Genomic DNA, 20,507 nt, shown 5'->3' with positions numbered 1-20,507 from the left:
AGCCTTGCTCTCAGCTTGCTCCGGACTTGATACTGCACCTAAGTAGATGCATTTTGTGTCTTGGTGCGTACCTGTAAAAAACACCTTTTCAATATATACGTTTTGGTACGTTTCTTTGACCGTAATGGGAACATTAAGAGGCATGACATAAAATCCACTATCTTACCAGGCATCCGTATGGTTTATAATCAAGTGGAGGAAAGTATGAGAAGTTTGATCGGGGATGGTCGATCAACTTCTATTTATTTTGATAATTGGTGTGCAAACAGCAATATTGCTTCTATTCTACGTGTGCATGATTTTGACAAAACTATGCTTCTCAGTCTTTAATGTGTAAAAATAGCCCCCTCAGGAAACAGGCTTCCAAAACTGCCATCCTTAATTGAAATATACAGATAACATCCTTTTGGGGTTTTATAGACATTTATACCCTTATTTAGAAAAGGTCAAGATCCTATTGATTGAGTAATCTACCACCTCAACAATTAAATCTGGCAGAGTCAGCTACCAACTCAGAAGAGATATTTATCCATGTCTTCTTGTTTTTTCCGTAAATTTTTTTTTTCAGTTCGTGATCTCCGTCTCTCTTATTTCCTTCTTTCTCACCAGTCTTATTTTCTTTCTCAATTTTCAAAGTTCCATCAACTTCTTCCTTCCATCAACATCTTCAGAGATTTCTCAGTTTTTCAATTTCGTCTGAGATTCAATCCGCTGCATACCCATTTCGCCATTTATGAAGAACTAATATATATATATATATATATATATATATATATATTTGAATATGGATTAAAAAAAGAAGAAAAAAAAAAGTTCTGATTTAGGGTTTAGAATTATCTGTCATCAATTTGAATTGAGGATTCAATTTTGGGTATGTATGAAATGAAAGTTTAATCGATTTCGTTATTTTAGGTAGATAGGAACTTAGTGCGGTTTGTAGAAGAAAAAAGAAGATCAGAGCAATGGATTGGGAAATTTTGATGTTTTCTAGATTATGAAACAAGTATTTTCATCAACTTCACTTACGATTTAGGGTAACCGAGCACAAAAAAAAAGGTATGATTTAGGTTTTTAAATCTCATTTTTTCTGTTCATGTCGTTAGAGTATCTGGAACTGAGACAAATGAAAATTTTTGCGATTTATTCCGTGGAAATTAGTATATTGCTTCAGTTTTGATTTTGATTTCTTAGGTTTTTCAGAATAGATTTTGTTTTTTTTTTTGTTTTTTTTGTTAAATTAGGGTTCATACTTTCATCACTGTAGCTTGTTGTGAATGAGAAATTTCTATTTATTTGTTTTAAAATTGGGTGTATTATGTTGGGTTTCTCTCTAATACCTTTTGAGTGATAGATAAGTTCAAGTCTCCACATACCTTTTTGTTGATGAAGTTCCACGGTTCTTTGTATAGATCTTCGTCGTTGTATGATGAATCGCCATGAAGTCCTTGAGCTCAACTACACTTTTCTATCCTAGTCCGAGACTTAGCTATGTAGGCTATGAAGGATCAGAATCTCGCAACAATTATGTCTCAGCGAAATTATCAACGGTACAACACAGTAGCGTCGCAGAACAGTTTCAGAAATGATAGAATAAGTGACGTCATCTAAAGTCATGAGAAAGATGTGACAGTCTTGCGAAAATTAGAGAGCTTGCGAAATTAACATTTGTAAGGTTGCGAGAATGTCGCAAATCATATCTAAAAATAAAGGACAGTTTAGCTGTCATCCACTACGTATTTCCTTATAAATAGTCATTCGAGTTGTAAAGGAGGAGAGATCTTTTTTGAGTAAGAAACAAGTAAATAGGAGAGAGAAAGTTGAGAGCAGAGATCATTCTTGATTTCTTTATCTTTCTTGTAAGAACATCCAAAAATTTATCAATAAAATTAAGAGCGTAAACCTAAAAATGAATTGATCAACAATGAAATCATATGAGGGGTGTAGTGTAGGATTTCCTGCAACTACATAACGGCGCTAGAAACAGAGAGGAGTTGAAGATTATTCTAGAAAAAGCTAAAGATTGATATTGAGATTTGTGAAAATTTAAAGTAATTGATTAAGAATTTTTCATAATTTCTTGAAATACTGTTAGCATTGAAGAAATGTCTAGAAGAAGAAATACATCCGAACAACCGACTACTATTAGAAGAAGCAAAATAATTTCTGGAAGAGAAAGAAGTGAAATGGGAGAATCTACTAGAATGAGAAATAATAGAGAAAATCTAATTCAATCGCCAATTCAAACAAGACTAGTTCAAGAGAGGAATACAAATTATGACAGAGTGAGCGTACACACTTGGCAATCAAATTCAGCAGAAGAAATAGAAGAAGAGCAACAAAATAGAATTTATAGACAGGAAGAGAGAAATCAAGAAGCAGATGAAGGAATAATTCATGGAGATGAGGAAATTGGAGCGTTAGAAACATCGAGACGAAGAATACATGAAGAAAGAAGAGCTGAGGCAGAAGAACGTGCGAATTTAACAAGGAAAAATCACGAATTAAGAATGAAGAATATCAGATTGCAGAATAGAAGATCGAGAAGTATTACAAAATCATATTCCAGATCGACTAGAAGAGAAATGAGGAAAAATTCACCCACGATCAATGCTGGAAACAATATTCAAGAAGAAATGTCAAATCTTAATGAAGAACATCGCAAAAATAGAGAAAAAACTGATGATCGTTACATTCCAAAAAATGAAACTTTTGATGATGGGAAAATTGGAGGAAATCAAGAGAATGGGCAAAATCAGAGACAAAATAACCAAGATGGCGAAGGAAATCAAGAGGAAGGAAGAAGAATTTTACATGTGAGAGAAACTCAAAGAAATCAACAGACAATTGAAGAAGAAATTAAAAGACATAATGCTGAACAATCACGTTTAATCTGCGAACATGAAAGATTGAGAGCGGAAATGGAAGAACAAGAGTTTCAGGAGACAATTTGCCAAAACAATCATGACAATCGGGAAAGAAGGCGTATACAAAACCGGAATAACGATAATCTCAATGAAGAGTATGATAGAGTAAAGAGAATGGCTGAAAGACAGCGAATTGAATTGATAAGAAATGAACAAAATTATGGAGGGGAAAATGAACGACGTCATCATTTGCGAATTCAAGATAGGGATGAGGAAGAGAATTGCAGAAGAAGGAGAGATGAGGATAATGAAGAAGAGATACAAAATTTCGCAAGAGAAGATAGACGTGAACGCAGAAGCAGAGAAGCAAAATTAAAGAGACCAATGGGTCAAGATTCAGGAGTAAGTAAACAAATCTTGAAAGAATTAGAAGAAATGAGGGGAATGCTAAATAACAGAGGAGAAGTAGGTAAAAGACAATTGGATGAAGCAATAAAAGAAGCTGCGAAAACTCCATTTACAAGGGAAGTACAATTAGGAGGAATACCACCGAAATGCAATTTGCCTGCATTAACCAGCATTTCCGATGGAACAACTTGTGCAATTCAACACATTAAAGCTTATGTGAGGTGCATGTTACAATGGGAAAATCATGATGCGGTATTGTGCAAATATTTCGCATTCAGCTTAACAGGAGAAGCGTTAAAATGGTTTGAAAGTTTACCAAAGAATACAATAACCTCCTTCAATCATTTGCAGACTACATTCTTGGGGGCATATATAAGTAACAATTCCTCACGACCTGGTATAGAAGATGTGTTTGGATTAAAGCAAAGGATTGGCGAAAGTTTGAAACATTTGTCTAAAAGATGGAGAACTATGTGTAGCGAAATGGCTTGGTCGTGTAGATGAGAGATATCTCATATTATCATTTATCAATGCTATGTTTGCAATAAACCTGTTGTATGTCCAAATTTTCAGAGTCAAGAATACGATTACAATAACTGAATTGCGAGAACTTCAAGAAGAATACATTGCTTTAGAGGAAAGACAAAATGAAATGGAATCATATCCAGTTGCGAACACCAGCTCACAAACAACGAATGCAAGCTTATTGCCCAAGCTAATAAACACAGTGGCGAATACTTCGCAAGTACAACAAGAAAAGGTGACAGGTAACAATCAGCAGAAGTTAGTAGCTATGGGGAGTCGAGATCAAGAAGAGTATGAAAGAGAAAGAAATTTCTACAGTCGTGGAGTAAATAACAAGATTCAAAGACTCGATCAACCGCAAGAAACTTATGGAGGTCAAAGACCAAACTTTAATAGAGGACAAGGAGGTCACAAGGTAGTATGGGAAGAAATCAAGATGCCACCTCTAAATGCAAGTGTGGAGAAGATATTGGAATCTATAATCTTGATGGATAATATACCAACACCATGGAATATGGGAACGGAACCACTTCCAAATCGCAGAAGTCATGAATTTTGTTCTTATCATCATTTTCATGGACATACCACAAACGACTGCAAAAATGTAAAGAGAATTATTTTGAGAATGATAGATCAAGGAAAACTAAACGACTTTCTGGTAGGGCATCCGCAACCTCAACCACCGCCAGAACATCACAAAGTGAATACGATGAAAAAGAAAGAAACATTCTTCATAGAAGTTGGTGCAAAAGCAAAAAATCTATTCTGTCACTCTATCGTACATTCATATAAGACAATTGAAGATTTTCATGATAATGTTTTGAGTAGAGTGTTCGAAAGAGATAATAATGGAAGAGAAATTATGAATATTGCGAAAATCTCGTGATTAGAGGAATGGCAGAAACGGATCATTTCTTTTACCGCAGAAGAAATTCCCGGAGGAGAAGAGGTGCATGTGATAGGCATATTTTTGTGTCTTATATAATCTCAATTATATATATTATTAGTGCTCGATTTTATATTTATTATGGCTTTTTATGTCCCTGTAGGTATTCTTGGAGAAATAAGCTTTTGCGGCGAAATTGGCTAAAAAAATGGTTTTGCGTCAGTGGGAGAAAACTATTATACGAACTGTCACTTTGGATAAGGGGTAACCTAATTACTAAGGGGTGACCCATTTCCAGGCATCTGCTAAAGGGAGACCGGAACTGGATAAAGGGAGGTCATCTTCATAATTCAAATACAAGTTTTGGCGGGAAAATGCATGCAGCGAGGAACAGATTTGGAGATCGAATTTCTACGTGATTTTAGGAGATTCAATGGCTGTATTTGGTACGTATGGACTCTACAAGACTCAACAGGTCTGTTACAATCGATTGGACCCAACCAATTGGGCTGGAATGGCTGGGAGAAGTGATCAAAGTCCAAACAGGAAACGTACGCTTCTGTTGAGTTTGAAGATTTTGTGAGGAATATTTGGGAGAGTTTCACGCTAGTGATTGTTGTACTTGGTCCTGTTCAAGTCTTGATAAGAGTTTGGTGGCAAGTTTATAGCTAACAAACGCGTACAGGGAGATCACAAGAGAGATATTCTCTCAACAACGCAGAGAAGAAAAAAAAAGAAAAGTCGCGGATTCAGTAGAGATTTTTCGGGATTAGAGGACTATATAAGAGTTGGTTCAAGTCATAAAGAGGGTTAGAAAGTTTTAGAAACCCTTAGGAGAGAGTTGGGAGTTCACGAGAGACGATAAGAAGAAGTTACATGACGTATTGTTGTTGCTGCTTCTGCTGCTCGAGGAGGAAGAAGAAGACGAAGAACAGACTTGCAGAGTCCGTCGTTCTTCGACAGTCTTAAAAGCAGAACAAGTATCGTTCTTATACAGCAGTAAATGCTTATCGTTTACAGCAGTCTCAAAAACACTTACCCCTTTGTAACAGTGACGCTGTAACACTTCTACAGCGTTGCTAATTCCTGTTTCATCTTATATACATCAATAAAAACACCTATGTTAGCCATGAATACATCTTGTGAGTGTGTTTTTGGGATGAGGAGCTAAACCCCTGGTCTTTCCATAATATTTACATCACCTTTGAATTTAATTTGTTTTATCTTTAATTTTTTATTAAGTCTAAAAATTATTTCCTTCACAAGTCTGAAAAGAACCCAGTTTTTACCACTATTACAATCACTATTTGAAAATACATCAGCATGACAATCCATTGGTAATAAAATTAGAAATTAATCCAAAACCGAAAGAAGATGAGGATGATGAAGTTGAAGATTCATGGGCAATCAATAGAATTCTAGTCGATACTGGAAGCTCTGTGAACATCTTATTTTATCATACTTATAAAACCATGGGTGGAAGAGATGATGATCTTATACCATCAACATATAAGATTTATGGTTTTAATGGTACTGCTAACAAGCCTAAAGGGGAGGTTAATATGCAAATTCCATTGAAGGGAATATCTTCTAAAATCTCATTCTGTGTCGTTGATGTAGAATCACCCTACAATGCATTAATTGGTCGGCCTTGGCTACATGGAATTCTAGGTGTAGCTTCAACTTTTCACCAATGCATCAAATTCCCTCACCCCAATGGTGTAGGAATCATAAAGGGAGATTGGGTTGAAGGAAAGAGATGTTACGAAACTGAGATAGAATCTTGCGAAGGAAGAGCAAACAAGAAAGAAAACTGGCGACACAAAATAAAAAAGACGTACAAAGAAGTGAGAGGTTGATGGTGGATACAATTGAAAATACAGGAGAAGAGATTTTGTGAAATTAATATTAGCTCAGAATAAAAAGGATGAACATACTACAACTAAGGAAGCAGTAGCAGAAAATAACAAAGAAGCAGAAGATGGCAAAAGTAATAAAAACAAGAAATGTATGAATGATTAAGTTGTTGCGATAATCTCGCAATAAGTAAAATTCTCAAAAATACATTTGATTGAACAACAAAATTGAGATTGCGAAATTCAGATACAATATAATGATTCGCGAGACTTTCGCAGAGATAATGAATTTTACAGAAAATAATCAGAGAAGAATGACAAAAGAGAAAGAGGCGAACCTTTATGGCGTACACCCTAGTTCGCGAATACAATTTCGCAAGAGGCAAATGTAAGACCTAAAGTACGTCATATAAGGGGGTACCTGTTGCATGGCTCAGGGAAAGGCTACACCGCCACTGGAACCTGAGTCATGGAGATTTGAGGTCAATAAAACCCATCCGGGAGAGGCACCTTGGATTCTCAGCTTAAGCATATGACTTGGGTTGGGCGACTAAGGTAATAAGGACTCTCCCAAGGAGTGCAGATCTGATCAAAGCGCCGAGGTACACGGTTGAGTCAAGAGTGTCGGGGGAGTTTGAAGCGTCCTTGCCATTCTTGACAAGTCTTGGCTTATACTGCACTCGGCCTGAAGAAAATCCCACTTAGGGTGCAGTCTCGTAACCATAAACCGTATAGTTAAAAGGGATAAGAGGCTGCGAAAACAACTGGTTGTTGTTAAGACTGGATGGGAGGAGATAACCTTGTATGGTAGAAGTACGCCTCCTTGAAGGGAAAACCAGGGGGGAGATAAGGGCGTCACCCTCCATTAGGGAGCTGATAAGTGTCTTAAGACACAAATGTCATAAGGCTTTTTATTCGTAAGGATATTAAGGCTTGTCATATTTGTGCAACAATCCCGAAGAGGCAATAATACAAAAGAAAAAGATAAGACGAGATCAATGGGTTTTCGAATGAAAGTGCGAAGACGTCCTGCGATTTCGTCGCAAGACGACAATGTCATGGGGATTTATTTTCGCAAGAATATTTAGGCCTGTCATATTGTCGCAACATTCCTGAAGAGGCCATAATACAAAGAAAAAGTTAAGGCAAGATCAATGGGTTTTTGCATAAAAGTGCAAGAACGTCCTGCGATTTTGTCTCAATGACAAGAGGTGGCATAATAAGACCTTTAATTAGGAAGGAAAAATAAGACCACACAGGAATGAGATTTTGAAAAGAAACAAAATTCACTTCGCAAAAGGTTGCGAAATTATACAATAAGAAATTTTTTATGAAACCTCTCACTTGGATTCAAATAACAGAGGCAAGTATGGGAATGTATGAAATTAGAAAATGTTATTTGGCTCCATATGAGAGATTTACTCAAAAACTCAATAATTAATGATTATATTGATTAACTGTATTGCAAAGAAGAATTGTTTTAATTTACGCAGGTCAAAATGAAAGAAATACGAATAAACAGAAAGAAGAAATAAATGTACAAGTATTACAAAGAATCAAAGAAAGAAGTAAAGACTATTTCTTGGTTAATCCTTCATTATCTTCATCAGACTTGTTTCCTTCTTCATCTGCGTCAGAATCCTCATCACCATCAGAACTTCCACCACTATCAGATTCTTCATCATCAGCTTCACTATCAGAGATAATCAAACTGGGAGTATTATGTGGGATTTCTTCTAAAAGACAAGGGTAATCAGAATGTGGGATATTATGATCATCACAAACCATCTGGATGGTTGGATTACGAAAATGCATAGCGTCATTCTTAAAATTCTCAACGGTGATTTTGATTTGATTCTTCAATCTAAAATATTTGTCGTTGCGAGAAGAAAGATTCTTTGCGAGTTCCTCCTTTTCAGCTTCAAGTTCTTCAATCCTTTCATGATATCTATTTTCAGAATCTGCGAACAAAAGACAACCAATTATTAACTTGATGAAAATCCATAAGAAGCAAAAGATTAGTAAAGAAGAGCAATTAGCAACCTTCTCTGTTAGAAATCGTGTCTCTAATCAAGGTTGTATGTTCAACTTGGAGACTAACATTTACGCCTAAATCTTTTCTAGCGTCATCTAAAATTTTCGCAGCCCAGACAAATTCATCCTCACTACTTATGAGAAGACGAGAACGAATTTGATTTTCCCTTTCACAGAGTTCAATATTCTTGTGGTTAGCTTCATCTCGCTCAAGTTGAACTTCAAGGAGAGCCTCTTGGAATTTTGACAAAGCCTTGGCACCTTGATCAGAGATACGATCCTTATCATATGAGACCGCTAATTTTGGTTCTCAACTCATTGGTTTTCTCTTTGGAATCAATAAGGAGACGCTTAAATCTGTTGGCTAAGCCTAAACTGGATCTATGATCAATTTCTAAGAGGCGAAATTTTGATCTAAGTTCATTTAGAGAAAGAGATGAAATTCTATCATTTGAAAAGCTATTTAAGGAATTGTTAAGACGATCAAGAAGGGTATCATTATCCGAGGCATTAGGAAATGAACGAAGAAGGGTAGCTTCATCAGAAAGAACATAAATGTCTGCAAAAAGGATCATTTAAATAAGATAAAACAACAAGATGAATGAATAAAGAGAAAAGAGAAAAGTAATATACCGTAAAGCTGAATATTAGCTTGTTGAAGACTAGAAATTTGGTTCTTATAAGAGGAAGAATCAATTTCTAATTGTCTATTCTTCTCGCGAAAACCTTTAACTTCAGCTTCCAATTCTTCATTCCTTTTGCGAAATTGAAGATTCTTCTTTTCAAGATTTTCGCGTCTTCTCTCTAGATCTGAGGCAACCGCAAAAAAAGCTTTTCCAGCCTGTGAAAAGAAATAAAAAATATTAATATAGAAAGAGATTTTGAGTTATAACGATGAAGAAGTAAAAAGATAAAAGTATACCAGACTATTGAAAGAATGCAAGAAGTCGGGAGTCACTGATCTAGAAACTCCACGAAGAGAGCTATCACCATCTAGTAAAGGGACATCACAAAGGGTAGCGAGAGCTTTGAAGGTATTTGCGAATTGGCTATCTCCCATTCCATTTAGAGAATCATAAAAGAGGCCAGAAAGCTTAGCCATAGAAGATTCAGGTGGAGAATCTTCAGTTGCAGCAAGATCATCATTATCCTCATCATCCTTGTCACTTTCGGAATTTTCATTAGGAAGAACATTTGAAGGAGAAGAAGAACGAACTTTTCATTTCTTTGGAGGAGGACCAGTTGACTTTTATCTGCGAAGAGCACCTTTACCTTTATCACCAATCTTCGCAGCATCGGCAGATTCTTTTACTTCAGCAATAATCTTCGCACACAGATAGAAATAAAAAATGGAATCATGGAAATAACAATACTATTTAAATTCATAAGAGAAATTTTTTTACCTCATCTGTATATGAGCGAAGAGCTAACAGAGTACTAGATTTCCCAGTCCTGTTATAACTATCCTTTAATTTTTGGATCTGCGGAATGTCGCAAGAGTTAGCGAATAGAATAGTAAAAATCAATAAAGAAATATAAAATGAGTTAAAGGGGAAAAACATACCTCTTTCTCTTTCACGGGCCAAGAGAAAACCCAAGGTTGATATGCAGCGAGATTCGCAGGAAGAACGTTTGATCCAGCAATGTAGGGTCCCTTTAACATTAAAGGAAAAACACACCATTTATCGTCTTTGGAATGACGAGGAGTTGTGTTTTTACCAGAATTCCAGTCAATATCTTGCATAAGAATTTTGGCTTCATTAATGTTATCTTTCCTTCTTAATCGGATACCCCAGCGAGTATTCTCTTTCTTCATGGAGATAAGTTCGTAGTTTTCAAAGAAATTTGCCACTGTATACTTCTCAACAACTATCTCTAGGTTTGCGAATTTTGGATCCCTAAGTTCTTTGGAGTAAAGAGATCCTCTACCAGCACCACGATTAGCGAACTCTAGCATCAGAAGGATGCAGTCCCCACTTAGTTGGAAGATGGCTCGCGAAAATCCTGGATGAGCGAGAATTTTATATTTAGAGGGAGTTCTGGGTTATAAAGAGGAATAGGGAGATCTGCGAGAATCTGACCTAGAGAAATTATGATTGATTGATCATCACAATTTTGATTAGAAAAAATCTTGACAGAAAGAATTGATTTGGCATTCTCACCAGGAATGGTGGAGAGTGTAAAACCTTTATCAGCAAGATCTTTTGGACATCTTGTAAATTCTTCTCATATATATGACCACTTGGAGCCATGTTTGAATATAAAGTATGGGAATGTATGGAAAGTAAAAGGATTGAAGGAAGAAAAAATTACAGCAACAGAATTTGCAGAAGAATAACAGAGTTGCAGAGATGAGAGAATAAAAATAGAAGAGTAAGTAAAAAGAAAAGTGGAAAAGGGGGGGATAAGAGTATATAAAGAAAAAAATTTTTACTCGAAGAAATAAACACCATTAAGACGAAGAGACGTGAGCGGTTGAAAATTAGCGGTTACAGAAGACGTGTCAAGAAATAAATGGAAGAGAGAATACGTGTGATAAATGTGGAATACAAAAAGATAAGCAGCTGCGTCATTTCTCACATCATTCTCTACTTTACAGAGAAATATATGAGAAGAGGCAAGATGTAGGATCAGAATCTCGCAACAATTATGTCTCAGCGAAATTATCAAATCCGAAAATAAAGGACAGGTTAGCTGTCATCCACTATGTATTTCCTTATAAATAGTCATTCGAGTTGTAAAGGAGGAGAGACCTTTTTTGAGTAAGAAACAAGTAAATAGGAGAGAGAAAGTTGAGAGCAGAGATCATTCCTAATTTCTTTATCTTTCTTGTAACAACATCCAAAAATTTATCAATAAAATCAAGAGCGTAAACCTGAAAATGAATTGATCAACAATGAAATCATATGAGGGGTGTAGTATAGGATTTCCTGCAACTACAGGCTAGAAATCAAGACTTATAGTTTTGATCACTAACATTGACAAACATGATTGAGATAGCAACGCATGCGAGGTTGGCCGAGCTATGCTCTAACAAGACCTTTTCCTCTTGATGCTCCGACGAACAACTTCCGGTGTAGTTTTTGGAGGAAGCACCACCCCCTCTGCCACCTCCGCTGGGACATCCCAAGTTTCTGGGCTCAACACACCATAGATTTAAGGTTCATACATAGATCTCCAAACCTATGTTTTATAATATTACCCACAAAGGCGTTCTTCTTTTATCTTATATGTCTCACACACTGCAAGTACGTGGGGACACGGAAGATGCTGATAGTCAAACACGTTGCACGTGCAAGACCTTTGGTCAAGATAGACGGTGTGTTGCTCTTCATAGTCACCCTCGTCCACTTCATATTCGTCCCCATCGACATGGCAAGCCACAAACCTTTTTACCACAGCCCACCGTTCTTTGATTATATACCGTGCATGTTCACTCAAAGGATCTTGCCGATCACGAGCTAGTTGTCTACGTTCGCAGAACCATTCCATAAGGAACCTGCGAATGTAATCGACTAAATGGCAGATTGGAATACCTTTAACATCAGCTATTCTAGAATTGAAAGTTTTACAGGCGTTTGTAGTCATGAGAGTAAAACGAAATGTTCTAGCCTTCACCCTGGCCCACATTTCCGTTCCAAGATCCACTACATATTTTAAAGCAGCGGGGCTCACTAAACCTAGGTCTCTCATAGCAAGTTCATACTCATCATTGCTAAACGCTTTTGCAGCTCTTGTAAAATGCCACCGAAGTCGCGGCGCTGTGGTAGGTCTGTTTGATATTTTCTGCAAGGTCAAACATTATAGGACTGACCTATGAGAACAACATGAAGCATGCATATATATATATATATATATATATATATATATATATATATATATATATATATATGTCTGAAATGTATCATACAGCAGGGTGGACAACAAAACTTGTTTGGACTGTACATATATATGTGACCACTATTGTGTGCGTATATTCTATATGGTACTACTGTCATGGACCTGAATGCTGTACCAAGTACATTATATGCAATATGATGCTATTGTCATTGACTTCATAACTCTATCTAGATACGTACAAATAAAGACCTACAGTCTGATAAGTAACACTAAACACAAATCAAGGTTAATGTTGTATCCATTCAGATAACTAACATTGAATCTATTTAAACACAAAACTTGTGTGTTTATAGTATATAAAGTCTTGTTAAATACCTGAAAGATGGTGGATGCATTATACTTGATTAGCACAAGGAAATGCCAACCTTATGGCTCTACCGATCGATGGGTGCCTGTTTGTTGCCACAACAACATCTCCATTCATAGTATACTTATCGCCAAGTACTCCGACTAACTTTTCATAAACCATTCCCAAGATTCATTATTTTCTGAATCAACAACATCAAAAGCAATAGGATAGATCGACTCGTCGGGATCCATTCCAATGGCTGACAGTAGAACTCCTTGGCGTGGCCCTGTAAGATGTGTACCATCAACCACAAATGCGGGTCTGAAACAGTTTTTGAATCCTTCAATACATATTCCAAAAGCAAAGAAATAATATAGAAAAGAATCATCTGAATCAGTTACAATCTCGGTAACAGTACCCTTGTTACGAGCACCAAGCATGTGACTATAACCAACGAGGTGTTGGTACGATTCATCGGGGCTACCTTTGATCAGCTCAATACCACGCTTGCAAGCGTTGTATCCCTGCCGGTAATTTATAACCACTCCATAATCCCTTTTTATGTCCTTAACCAGTTGTTTGGGCATAAAGGACGCATCTAGTTCTTTGAATTTGTTCTTGAAAAGCTCTGCAATTCCAGTAGCGGCCGCTTTGGTTCTTAATTCAGGGTCAGTCCTTTTGTTGCTTTCACAAGTATGCACATCGTTTGCAACTGTGAGTTTCCACCACCCACAAGAATCTAAGGGAACTGCTCGCAGACGCCACTCGCATGTCTTGTCTTTGCATTTGGCAATAAACCTTTGGATGTCGGATTTAAAAGCTATGTACTCAAAATTTCTTTCTACTTTGTCTATTGCAAGTATAAGTTTCATCTTCCCCTTGCTTTTGAAAGTGTTACCCGCACGTAGATCATTGTACTTCATATCCTTTGGGTGTTTAGGAATATCCAGAACCGGCGCTGAAGTTGTTGGCGCATCATGAAGACAGCGGAGTTTCTTGGTTGATGGAGTCATTACTGGTTCAAGACATCTCCTAGCCTTTGGACCACTATTACTCGCTGAAAAAATAAAACATTCAACATTAGTGTGACTATTTGGTCAGGACAAACATTATACAAAAGTACAATAATAAGAGGGACAAATAAACGTACCTTTAACACTACCATCTCCCTTGGCGGTTTCATTGTTGGACTGATAATCCTCACTGGAACTCGACGTGAGATTGTTAAGAGGGGTCAAGGGAGTGTGGGGAAGCATCTTGGATCACCATCTACCTTCTTTGTGCACCCATTCACCATTGTCGTGGATGAGAACAACTTTGCTTATCATTATGGCGACGACAATTTAGGGTTCTAAAAGCAACTGCATGAAACAAAACATACTATCATTTATATACAATATAAACTTCTTGAGCAAAAAGCGAATTACCAATCAATTCCTAAATGAACATTGAAATCGCACAACTTAACCCTTGATTGCAAATACTGATGATCTACTAGATCGCATGCCTATTTTAACCAACTATTTTCCTGTAACCTAACCATAAAAAAAATTAGCCGCAGTTAACACATCCTAAATAAACAGAGGCCAAAATTAAGATCATCCAATATCATAAACTCTACATAAATTATGTAACCAAACCACAAAATTAAAGATAACCCATACCTTATTTCACTTTAAACTATATAAATAAACATGGATTTAAATCCGGAATGTACATATTTAAAAACTCTAACTTTGAGTTTGAAATTGAAATTAACCAAAATTTAATATCGAATTTGAAAGAGCTAAAAGTTAAACTCACATATTGAACACTATATAGATCCTTCCTTCTCTATCTCAGTTGGATGCTTAGTAAAATATAAAATCCTGGCTTTCATGGTGTGGCAGCTGCCATGATATGAACACGATAAAAAGGACAAGAAATGTATAAGATGGTGAAAGAAGAAGAAGAAAAATAGAATAATAAGAAGAGGTGTCCCTGATAGAGCAGTGGAACCTCAAGAAGATGAAAGAGCAGGAAGAAGAAGAGTGAGCGAATGAGGGTAAAGAATTATTGAAAGGTCCCGCACAAATTAACCAATAGAAAGGTCCCCCAAGTTAACCAATAGAAAAGGACCGCTTATATTGACCAATAACAAAAGACTTTTATAATATTATATTTAAAAGAATTATTTAAATAAAATACATATGACAACGGTTGTACTGTGTAACGGAGGTGCAAGGGGTGGAGTAATGTGAAGGTCCTCACCCTGCAACGGGATGTAAGGAAGGTGAAGGTGAAGCGTTAGGGTCCCGACAACGGGGGTCCTGACCCTTGAAGAAAAACGTCCTCACTTCGTTCATCCTACTTGTCACCTACATGGCGCCTAGGTGGTCGAGTGACATGGTACAGACCCCACAAGTCCTGGGTCCTGACTCTAAAAATCTTATTTAACTCCATTTACAAGATTATTTTATTACTAACCCAAGAGTCTGGTAAAGGGTGTAGTAAAAGGTCCTGGACCTTGACAATAAAATATTAACAAAAATTATCTTATTTTAATATTTTTATTTCTATTAGAAGACTAGAGTGGGGTCCAAAAAGGTCTTGTTCGGAGTCCAGACCCTCTTTAGGGGACCCTAAATACTTAAATACCATTAAAAAAAGTGATTTCTAAATTTTCAATTCATATAATAAGATTTGTTTAAAAAATATTAGGGTCCAGTAAAGAGTCTAGACCTTTTCATCAGGACCCTTGCACTGAAAACCACATAGAAAAACACTTATTTTAAGTTTTGAAAGTTGGAAATAATATTAAACAACTAAGGGTCCTCTACTATCGGGAGCATAAATGTCATATAGTAGCATTTTTGGTAGGTTTGGATTTAGGGTGGCACTTTTGGAAACCCATTTCCAGGAGTGGCACTTTTAAGAATTCATTCATGCTTGGCAGTGACATTCTAATAGGTGAATGGAATATTACAAATATCTATGGCCAGCGACTTCTTGCTGCTGGTATTAATTTGCAAAATTTACCAAAACCAACGGGAGGTCATGATTCTTTCGCTTGGATGCCAGATTACAAGGGGACTTTTTCTGTTCGTACAGCTAGAGAATTGATCAAATTTCATTACAAAATTATGGAGTGAGCTAACTTGATTTGGCATAAGTGCATCCGACCAACTCTGTTGGCACAAAACTGGAAAATTCAAAGAGGAGCTTGTGCAACTTTTGACCAGGTTCGTAAGAGGTTTAAAATGGAATGCCTACCAAATGCTATTTGTGTTCAGCTGCTGAAGAGTCTCTTGACCATATTTTATGGCATTGCAATTTTGCTGCTAAAGCTTGGTTATGATTATCTAATGTTTTTGGTTTTTTCACCATCCTAATCTAGTTACTTCTTACAAAATGTCTAAGGCCGAAACAGAATGATAAATGATTTATGGTTATTGTTTTTGCTTGTCATAAGGTCTGAATTATGCTTTACTAGAAATAAAGCTGTGTTTGAAGGTAAAAAACCAAACTGGCCGTTTTTTCATAAAAGAGTACTTCACTTGATTCAAGATTATTTTATTCGTCTTAAGGTCAATATGAAGAATTGTTGTGAAGATGTCCGTATGCTTGACTATTTTCGTATCAGACATAGAAAAGTAAAGCACCATGTTCCGGTAGAGTGTTTTTGGAATCCGCCTGAAGAAGATGAACTTCACCTTTGTTGTGACGGAGCGGCTAGATGGAGTCCAGGCATCGCGGGGGCAGGAGTGATAGCTAGGAATGCAAGCTGTAATGTTCTCGGAGCGATATCTTTTGTCCTTGGAAAGACTACAAACTACTAATCTATGGCATTGTAGTGGGATTGTAGTGGACTTTAAAATGGGATTTCAGTAGAGTGCAGATTCGTTCAAATTCAACGAGTGCTATTATAGCTCTCTTTTTAGGTGCAATGCCAGGGTTTGTTCAACACCGATGGAGAGAAATTCAGCAAAGCTATACTTCAATTTGTTTTGAGCATACCTTTAGAGAGGCGAATTTTGCAGCGGACTGTTTGGCTAAAAGGGGATGTAGTTTTGGGGAAGGGATAGGAATGAGGTATGAGGGTCGTCCTTCTTTTCTTACTTCAATAGAACTTGCAAATGTTTCTTCTTTCGTTTTAAATTGTTTTTATGAGTTTTTGGGGTTGCGTTGTGACCTATTTTCTCATAAACTATCTTGTAAATATCTCTTTTAAGTAATATAATTTTTTACTAATCAAAAAGAAAAAAAGAAAAAAAAAAAGCAAAGGCTGGCGGTACACGCTTTGTATCTGCAAAAATAAGGCAAAATATTTTTGGGATCATTTTATAAGATATTATTCTATTGACTGTAAGCTTTGTAACAAGCCATCATTTCTCTAGTTTAGAGTTGAATTGAAGGTCTCATTCACAAAAGCGAGTTTCTAACAAAATGCAAAGGAGACTGTACACGCTTTGTATCAGCAAAAATGAGGCAAAATATTTTTTGGATCATTTTATAAGATATTATTCCATTGACTGTAAGATTTGTAACAAGCCTTCATATCACTATTTCTGGCTTGAATTGAAGTTCTCATTCACGAAAGCGAGTTTCTAACAAAATGCAGAGGTGGCGGTAGACGCTTTGTATCCTCAAAAAAGAGGGAAAATATTTTTTGGATCATTTTTATAAGATACTAGTCCATTGACTGTAAGCTGTGTAATGTGCCATCATATCTCTAATTCTGACTTGAATTGAAGGTCTCATTCACAAAATTGATTTTCTAACAAAATGCAAAGGCGGCGGTACACGATTTGTATCCGCAAAAATGAGGCAAAATATTTGAAAAAGCGAGGGTCTAACAACCACACCTAATATTTTGTTCGGCAATCTGTATGGTCTAACTCCAATATAATTCCGTGAGAATCAACTAGACAGTCAGAATCAATCAAGGAAATACATCCAAGAGTTGTATCTCTATTTCTCAATACAATATGCAATCGAACATATAGGAATTTGTGAGCCCGATTGATTATGAGAAATAACTTGAACGGTATCAAATACCAATGTTCAAGTGTCAATCAATTACTACCCAACAAACAAGGTCGGATTTCCCAATTGATTGAATTACGCACAACCTGTGATATTTCAATTATATAAAATAAAAGGCGTAAAAGGAATAACACAAACACCAGAAATATTGTTAACGAGTAAACCTCAAATGCAGAAAAACCCCGGGACCTAGTCCAGATTTGAACACCACACTGTCTTAAGCCGCTACAAACACTAGCCTACTACAAATTAACTTCTGACTGAAATGTATTTGATCCCTAATTAATCTCACACTAATCAAGGTACAGTCTTGTTCCTTACGCCTCTGAATCCCAGCAGGACTCTACGCACTTGATTCCCTAAGCTGATCTCACCCATAATTAAGAGTTGCTACGACCCAAAGTCAAAGACTTATAAACAAATCTGTCTCCCACAGAAATGTCTATTCTGGTAGATAAATCTGTCTCCCACAAAAATACCTATGAAGTTTTGTTTTGTCTTATGATAAATCAAGGTGCACACGAACCAATTGATAATTCGGTCTTATATTCCCGAAGAACAGACTAGAAATATCAATCACCTCACAATAACTTAACCATATGGTAGTAGAAGAAGTTATTGTGGAATCACAAAGAATGAGACGAAGAGCTTTGTGATTACATTTTATATCTTACCTATCGGAGATAAATCTCGAGCAAATCTTACAAGATAGTACTCAACACGATAGAACAAGTAAGGTCAGAATACGCAACTACAGAGAAACTAGTTGGATCTGGCTTCAGAATCCTAATGAAGTCTTCAAGTCGTTAACCTATAATGGTTTTAGGAAAAACCTAGGTTAAAGGAGATTTGACTCTGGTCGCAACTAGTATCACACATGAGGTGTGGGGATTAGGTTTCCCAGTTGCTAGAGTTCTCCTTTATATAGCCTTTCAAATCAGGGTTTGCTAAGTTAGCTTAGAAACAAAGCATTCCATATTCACCGTTAGATGAAAATCTGATTTAAGATACAAGATAAATTTGCTTGAAACCAAAGCAATATCTATCCACCGTTAGATGGTCTTAGCTTGTCACACACAAATGAAATATACTTTCATTTTGATATGGGTAACCGTACCAAAACGTATATATTGAGTTAGCTAAATAATAGTTAACCAAAGTTAGGCATATGAACACTTTTGTCTTAACCACATTCATCTAACACATCTAGATCAACTATGATGATCAATCAATCATGAAAGATAATCAAATGAATCTAATTGTGTTGCATAGAGTTGTTCAATTGTTGACAATCATATAGAAGTATATATGATCCAATTGAAGCAAAATCGGATTGATTCATAATGTACAAAGTACAAGAATCAGTTCATGAACATAAAGCCACGGTTTGCAAAGATTGCATTCTTTATTTCATAAATGTATTTGTTCATGAGTATGTAAAGATACTAAACAGACTTTAGAACTTTAACCACTCAGTTTGAAAATGGGAATGCAAACTAAAGTTCCGGACTTTGTTCTTGTCCAACAGTTTGCAAACGGGTACGCAAACTGTCGTCCCGGACCTAACTCAGGTAGAACCGTTCGCGTATTGGCATGCAAACTTGGTGACTTCTCAGTTAAAACCGTTCACATACTGGTATGCAAACTTGGTTTCCGTACCTGAATCATACCAACACAGTTTGTACACCAAGTACGCATACTGTGATGTTTTCCATACATAGGTCTTAGTTCTAAACTCTCATTTCAATCATTGAAACATTCTCAGAAGACGACAATGGCTGTCTCACACAAACAATTAGCTTATAAGCAATTTTCAAGTGATTGAATGATCAATACGAAACTTTCCAAGTCGACATCAAATGATTGTCTCACACAAATCATGTAAGATGTTTCAAGGTAATTTCCACATGATCATAAAGGAAGAAAGGTGTTAAGTAAAGGAGAGAGAGGGACTGGATAGAGGCGATTTTCAGGTGACGCTGACCAAAGTCAAAGTCTTCTTTCCGATCAATTTCTTGAGTTTTTTCTTCTCAGATCTCTCATTCTTTCCATATGGTGTTGATTCAGATGATTGGCGTTGATTAGTAAGTGTCTTATTTCTGGTTGTTTTTATTATTGTTCACTATGGCCTCTGGTTCTCAAGTGGTAGAAGGACCTAGGGTTTCTGTTAATTCTAGACTGGGTCCAGTAAATTCTCTTAAATGGTCAGATCTTCTCTCGAGAGAGAAAGATGAGGGGATTCAGGAACCTTTACCTTTTGAATCTCCATCGATGGTTGAAGGTAAGAAAATGATGGTTTTTCAGAAGAAGAGATTGAGAAGGATATTCGTAGTTGTGAAGATATGGTTGTTGGGTGTTTTGTTGGTCGACGATTGTCTTATCAGGTAGTGAGAAATTCAGTTAGGAGAGCATAGAAATTGAAGGATGACTTCAGAATGACTCTACATAGAGATTCTATTTTTGTTTTTGAATTTCAGTCGGAGGAGGATAAAATTTCTGTGTTGGAACATGGACGCTTTTTCATTGGAGGTCCATTGTTTGTGGTTCGACCTTGGACATTGATGATTGAGCAGGAACTGAATGAACTCAAGAAAATTCCTATTTGGATGAATCTAAGGAAAGGGCCCTTGCACTTATGGAATAATAGGGGTCTTGGAAAGCTGGCTAGCTTTATAGGAGTTCCTCTAATGTTGGATAAGCAGACAGAAACATGATCAAGA

General features: G+C 36.5%; 1 protein-coding gene across 1 annotated transcript; it reads right to left on the bottom strand.

Annotated features, from left to right (window-relative positions):
- Positions 1–11,771: 11,771 nt before the first annotated feature.
- On the bottom strand, positions 11,772–12,897 carry LOC113360154. Its single transcript, XM_026603694.1, has 2 exons — positions 12,814–12,897; positions 11,772–12,359 (listed from the first exon to the last, which is right to left on the bottom strand). Exons 1-2 carry the CDS (start codon positions 12,895–12,897, stop codon positions 11,772–11,774), a joined length of 672 nt encoding a protein of 223 aa, XP_026459479.1.
- Positions 12,898–20,507: the final 7,610 nt, after the last annotated feature.

This window comes from Papaver somniferum, chromosome 3 (genome assembly GCF_003573695.1).
Source record: "Papaver somniferum cultivar HN1 chromosome 3, ASM357369v1, whole genome shotgun sequence".
Classification (NCBI taxonomy): domain Eukaryota; kingdom Viridiplantae; phylum Streptophyta; class Magnoliopsida; order Ranunculales; family Papaveraceae; genus Papaver; species Papaver somniferum.
The sequence above is the reverse complement of the archived record's forward strand: the minus strand, read 5'-3'. Positions and strand labels throughout refer to the sequence as shown.